Raw genomic sequence first — 6,917 nt, 5'->3', positions numbered from 1 at the left:
GCTGTTTGTTATTCACAGAATAAAACCTTTCCCCCTATTGAAATCTTTTCCCAAAGAGGTAAGAGACATCCATAGAACACTAATCCACATTTTGTCACAAATAACTTCTGTTGTAGCTTAACCTGTGAATTTATATTTTAAGATTTCCCATAGGTGATGTAAAAAATAAACAGAATTACATTTTTATCATAACTAAAACTTGATGTGATTTTGATAATCTTATCAGATATTAGAAGATCTCTTAAAGGAACAGTGGTCTTATTCCTGGTCAAGAGTGTATGCCAGCCGAGCCAGTGTGGCTCAGTGGTTGAACTTCAACCTATGAACCAGAAGGTCACAGGTTCAATTCCCAGGTGCACATGCCAAGGTTGCAGGCTCGATGCCTAGTGTGGGGCCTGCAGGAGGCAGCCAATCAATGAGTCTCTCTCATCATTGATATATCTATCTACCTCTCCCTCTTCCTTCCTCTCTGAAATCAATAAAAATATATTTCTTTATAAAAAAAAAGAAAAAGAAACCATTCTTTCCCCAGCATCACAGTCCAGGAGAGAAAGCATGTGCCCTGACCGGGAATCGAACCCAGACCTCCTGGTTCATAGGTCGACACTCAACCACTGAGCCACGCCTGCCGGGCTGTATTTCCCTCATTTCTTCACATACATTTTTGCTCGTAAAATCAGGGAGGGACAGACTTGAACAATCTCTGGGGGAAGACCTTCGCTCGAGCCCACATCCCGGGCATGTGTTCGCAGGATGCCCTAGGGCAGTGATGGCAAACCTGTGACACGCGTGTCAGAGGTGACACGCAAACTCATTTTTTTGGTTGATTTTTCTTTGTTCAATGGCATTTAAATATATAAAATAAATATCAAAAATATACGTCTTTGTTTTACTGTGGTTGCAAATATCAAAAAACTTCTATAGGTGACACGGCACCAGAGTTCAGTTAGGGTTTTTCAAAATGCTGCCACGCCGAGCTCAGAAGATTCCCCATCCCTGCCCTAGAGGCCCCTGCCCATCACGCAGACGTTCCCTGGGCAGCTGGATGCAGACGTTCCCTGGGCAGCTGGATGCGCGGGGTGGGAGGACGGGGTGCGGGAGACCCGGATCAGTTGTCATGATGGGGCCCAGCTGCCAGCTGCGGAGCTCCGCCCGGGGCCGGCGAGGGGCTCGGGGGCCTGACGCAGGACCTGCCTCTGTCCCGGCAGCTGTTCGAGACGAAGAAGAACAGCAAGAGCCGCCACCGGAAGGTCACCATCTACAGCTTTGCCGGGACCCAGAGGAATCGCTGCAGCACCTTCCGGGTGAAGAGGAACCAGACCATCTACTGGCAGGAAGGCCTCCTGGTCACGTTCGATGGGGGTTACCTCAGGTGGGTCCCCGGATGGGGGCCTCCCCCGGGGGGTGCGGGGGACCGGCCACCGGGCGTCCAGCTCTGCTCCCGAGAGCGGCTCATGACGGCAGCTTGTGAGAGATAGGGTGCCCAGGCGCCCACGGTTTGGGGATCATTGGGGGAGGATGGTGCACTCGGGTAGGGCGTGGGAGCACCGAGCTTTTCCCACATGCCTTGCTCTCTGCATCGCCCGCCTGTGGCCGCTCCTGTGGACGAGCCTTTTGTAATAACCGGTGCTCTCGTTCCTACACTTGTCAACTGTCCCCGCATCCCTCAGCCAGGAAAAGGGGACGTTCCATGGAATTTATTAGATCAGGGGAAAATGATGGCCCAGGAAGCCACTGTTTTAAGGGAAACACTTACGCCCTGGCCAGTGTGGTTCAGTGGATAGAGCGTCGGCCTGTGGACTGAAGGGTCCTGGGTTCGATTCCGCTCAAGGGCACGTGCCTCGGTTGCGGGATCGATCTGATCGCCCTGGTCTGGGAGGCACCCAATCGGTGTGTCTCTCTCCCATTGATGTTTCTCTCTGTGTCTCTCTCCTTCCCGTCACTCTCTCTATAAATCAATGGAAAAATATCTTCAGGCGAGAATTAACCAAAAAAATAAAACGAACCGTGACCTCCTGGTTCCTAGGTCAGTGCTCAACCACGGAGCCACGCCAGCAGTATATTTACAATGAGTTTTTCGAAATATTCTACAGTGAGAAAAGAAGGGAGTAGGGGCAGGTGACTTCCTTCAAGGGCCTGATCTGGCCCATTCTCAGTGCCTGCTACTTTCATGGCCATGTTTCTAGTGCAGGGTCACGGTGGCCACTTGGCCGATGAGAATGCCGTGGTACCAAGAAGAAAGAGCGTTCTCAGGTCGCACCTGAGGGCCAGGTCCCTTGCTGCAAAGCCCTCAGGATGTCCAAGTCACCATGTCGGGGGCCGTATGGGGACAAGGCAGGGCCGTGCACGCAAATACACAAATGCAGGATCCCTGCCCCCCTCCAACCCCAGATAGTCCTGCCCGGGCGCAAGGAGCCTGGGGACCCCTGGGGGTCGGTCCTCACCCCAGGGGCCAAGAGATGTCCCAGGGCCCTGCACGGTCCGATGACAGTGGGCCCCTCCTTGTCTCTGGCGGCAGCGTGGAGTCCTCGGACGTGAACTGGAAAAAGAAGAAGAGCGGAGGGATAAAGATCATCTGCCAGTCGGAAGTGAGGGACTTCTCCGCCATGGCCTTCATCACCGACCACGTCAACTCCTTGATCGATCAGTGGTTTCCCGGTAAGAGAACGTCTGTTTGTTTTAATATTTTTTTAATGATCTCAGAGAGGAAGGGAGAGAAACATCAATGATGAGAGAGAATCATGGATCGGCTGCCTCCTGCACGCCCCCTACTGGGGATAGATCCCTCAACCGTCCTGACCTGACCGGGAATCGAACTGTGATCTCCTGGTTCATAGGTTGACGCTCAACCACTGAACCACACCAGCGGAGCTAAGAGGACATTCTTGAACCCCATCTTTATTCGTGTTAGTGTAGCGCCTCTTGAACAAGGTGGGTGTGAACCATGGGGGTTCACTCATATGCCAGTATTTTTTTGTTGTTCACCCTCACCCAGGCATGTTTTTCCATTTATTTTTAGAGAGAGTGGAAGGGGAGAGACAGAGAGAGAAACATCGATGTGAGAGAGACACACCAATCGGTTGCCTCCCACACAAAGACCCAACCAGGGCAGGGGATCGAGCCTGCAGCTGAGGTACGTGCCCTTGACCGGAATCGAGCCTTCAGTCCACGGGCCGACACTCTATCCACTGAGCCACACCAACTAGGGCTGGGGATCCCGCCGATGGAGCCACACCCAGCAACGACCCCCCTTCCCCTTTCCTGCCTGCCTTCCACCCCCCAATCCCACAGGAGCTCAACCACCCACACGGCCCTTCTCAAACCCTTTGACTGTCCGCCCAAAGAAAATACTCTTTGAAGTGACAGTTCGGCCCTCTGTTTGTTTTGATCCGGGAACAGACACGGAACCACGGGGTGTTCTCCAGGGAGGAGGCCACAGGGCAATACTGGGCTGCCTCCTCCCAGGAGCCCTCCCCTTCCCTCTGAAGGCTGGTGACTAAGCAAGCAGAGAATAGGTGTGAGCCCGGCCGGTGTGGCTCAGTGGTTGAGCATCGCCCTATGAACCAGGAGGTCTCAGTTCGATTCCCAGTCAGGGCACATGCTCAGGTTGCAGGCTCGATCCCCAGTGAGGGGTGTGCAGGATGCAGCTGACCCATGATTCTCTCTCCTCATTGATGTTTTTCTCTCTCTCTCCCTCTCCCTTCCTCTCTGAAATCCATAAAAATATATTTTAAGAAGGAACCTAAGTGCAGTAGTCATGTTTCAGGTACAATCTGGGGGCTGACGAGAGCACACAGACCCCCCTCCTGGGAAGGCCCCCACCAGGCTGGGTTTGCAGGTGCTGCCCCGGAACCCCTCTCCCCACCCCGCAGCCGCCGTCCTCTGAGCTGTCCCCCACTCTGTCCCCACTTAGCCCTGACGGCCACGGAGAGCGACGGGACACCCCTCATGGAGCAGTACGTGCCCTGCCCGGTCTGCGAGACCTCCTGGGCCCGGCACACCGACCCCAGCGAGAAGGCGGAGGGCGTGCAGTACTTCGACATGGAGGACTGCGTGCTGACGGCCATCGAGCGGGACTTCATCGCCTGCCCCAGGCACCCCGACCTCCCCGTGCCCCTCCAGGAGCTGGTGCCCGAGCTGTTCATGACCGACTTCCCGGCCAGGTAGGCCGCCCTGGCTGCTGGCAGCTGCTGCAGCCACCGCCTCTCGCCCCGTCCCAGGGGACTTTTAGTTGTCTATTTATTTTTTGGTTAATCCTTACCCGCGGATATTTTTCCATTGATTTTTTAAAAATGTATTTTTATTGATGTCAGAGAAAGGAAGAGAGAAATATTCATGATGAGAGAGAATCATGGATCGGCTGCCTCCTGCACGCCCATACTGGGGATGGAGCCTGCAACCCAGGCCTGTGCCCTGCCCAGGAATTCAACCCTGACCTCCTGGTTCCTAGGTCGACGCTCAACCACTGGGCCACACCGGCCAGGCTGCATCATGGTTCCTAAATGGGGTCCTTGTCCAGGGGTTGCGGAGCCCACCGGTCTGAGCAGGATCCAGGGTCCAGCACATGTTCTCTGGGAACGGCAGCTGTGGCCCCACCCCGCCCGCAAGGCACCACCCCCCTCCTCTGGGCGCGCGGGCGGGTGGGCGCCTGTTCTGACCGGAGCCCCCATGCCCCCCGCAGGCTCTTCCTGGAGAACAGCGGGCTGGAGCACAGCGAGGACGAGAGCAGCGTCCTGGGCCAGGGCGGCAGCGGCACCATCATCTACCGCGCCCGCTACCAAGGCCGGCCGGTGGCGGTGAAGCGCTTCCAGATCAAGAAGTTCAAGAACTTCGCTAACGTCCCAGCCGGTGAGCAGGGCCCTGCCTCCTTGCTTTTCTTCTTCTTCTTTTTGTTTTTAATACATATACACTTTTTAAAATTGATTTCAGAGAGAGAGAAACCTCAACCAGGAGAGAGAATCCTGGATCGGCTGCCTCCTGCAGGCCCCCTACTGTGGGTGGAGCCCGCAACCCGGGCCTGTGCCCTGACCAGGAATCGAACCACAAAGGCCGGGCTGTGTCATTTCTGTTCGGACGTGTGCTCTTCCGCTAACACCCAGCGCGGGCACTGGGAGCCTCTCACCACCGGGCGGCTGAGGGTCACCTGGGCCACTGCCCCTGGCTTGCCATGGTCACCTTGCCGATCCTAATAGTCACTGGCCCTCTTGGTAGAAAAATTAGGGCCGTCGAACAATACAAAGAAAGCGGGTCCGGGAGGAAGAGACGAAATTGTAACTTTGTGATGAGAACGTGACTTTCAAAAGCATATAGCCCGGCCGGTGTGACTCACGGATTGAGCGTCTACCTATGAACCAGGAGGTCACGGTTCGATTCCCGGTCAAGGGCACATGCCCGGGTTGCGGGCTCGATCCCCAGTAGGGGGCGTGCAGGAGGCAGCCGATCCATGATTCTCTCTCATCCTTGATGTTTCTGTCTCTCCCTCTCCCTTCCTCTCTGAAATCAATTTTTTTTAAAAAAATATTTTTTGAATAAAATGCGTGTGAACTGACGCCACGCCGCCCCCTGCAGACACCATGCTGAGGCACCTGCGGGCCACGGACGCCATGAAGAACTTCTCGGAGTTCCGGCAGGAGGCCAGCATGCTGCACGCCCTGCAGCACCCCTGCATCGTGTCCCTCATTGGCATCAGCATCCACCCGCTCTGCTTCGCCCTGGAGCTCGCCCCGCTGGGCAGCCTCAACACCGTGCTGTCCGAGAACGCCAAAGGTGCCCACCGCTCCCGGAACCTTCCATGGGGGGGCGGGGGGGTGAGGGGGGGGCTGCTCCTTGGAGGCCTGAGAGTCCATGGCGGGCCCGGCTGGTGTGGCTCAGCTGGTGTGTCTCCTGGTCAACCTATGAACCAGGAGATCACGGTTCAATTCCCGGTCAAGGGCACACGCCCAGGTTGCAGGCTTGATCCCCAGGGTGGGGCATGCAGGAGGCAGCCAATCAAGGATTCTCTCTCCTCATTGATGTATGTCTCCCCCCCCCTTCCTCTCTGAAAGCAATTAAAAATACATTTTTAAAACGAATAAATGAAAAAGCAAGGGGCCAATCATGCTGATGATCGTCTGATGTGTCTTTCTTTGCAAAGATTCTTCGTTCATGCCCCTGGGCCACATGCTCACCCAGAAGACGGCCTACCAGATCGCCGCGGGCCTGGCCTACCTGCACAAGAAGAACATCATCTTCTGTGACCTGAAGTCGGACAACATCCTGGTCTGGTCCCTGGACGTCAAGGAGCACGTGAACATCAAGCTGTCGGACTACGGCATCTCCAGGCAGTCCTTCCACGAGGGCGCCCTGGGCGTGGAGGGCACGCCCGGCTACCAGGCCCCGGAGATCAGGCCGCGCATCGTGTACGATGAGAAGGTACCAGCTCAGGACCCCGGGCCTGTGTCAGGCAAGCCATGGGTGGATAGATGGTTGGATGGACAGATGAATGGACAGATGAGTGATAGACGGATGTACAGATAGATGATGGATGATGGATGGATCGGCAGGGGGATGGATGGATGGACAGATGAGTAATAGATGGATGTACAGATGGATTCCCCGTGCAGGAGCAGGGGACGTAGGTGGCTCTGTGGAGAGTGACGGGGAGCAAGCAGGTTGGCTCAAGAGAAACAGGAGCCTCAATGCCTTTTTAAAGCCAGTGGCTGCCCTTTTGGTGTGGCTCAGATGGATGGGTGGGGGGATGGATGGATGGATGGACAGATGAGTGATAGATGGATGTACAGATGGATGATGGATGGTTGAATGGATGATGGATAAGATGGATGGACAGATGAGTGATAGATGAATGTACAGATGGATGATGGATGGTTGAATGGATGATGGATAAATGGACGGATGGATGATGGATGGATGGATGGATG

General features: G+C 55.3%; 1 protein-coding gene across 1 annotated transcript in view; it reads left to right on the top strand.

Moving 5' to 3' along the window:
* Window positions 1–6,917, top strand: part of LRRK1 (leucine-rich repeat kinase 1) — a 55,125-nt gene that overhangs the window by 37,455 nt on the left and 10,753 nt on the right. The window contains 6 exon segments of the mRNA XM_015569108.1: window positions 1,139–1,372; window positions 2,519–2,658; window positions 3,914–4,163; window positions 4,682–4,848; window positions 5,569–5,766; window positions 6,134–6,442. Of these exon segments, the coding sequence (XP_015424594.1) occupies window positions 1,139–1,372; window positions 2,519–2,658; window positions 3,914–4,163; window positions 4,682–4,848; window positions 5,569–5,766; window positions 6,134–6,442 (1,298 nt within the window).

This window comes from Myotis davidii, unplaced genomic scaffold, assembly GCF_000327345.1.
Source record: "Myotis davidii unplaced genomic scaffold, ASM32734v1 scaffold164, whole genome shotgun sequence".
NCBI lineage: Eukaryota > Metazoa > Chordata > Mammalia > Chiroptera > Vespertilionidae > Myotis > Myotis davidii.
Note: the sequence above shows the minus strand (reverse complement) of the source record. Positions and strands in the feature narration are given on the sequence as shown.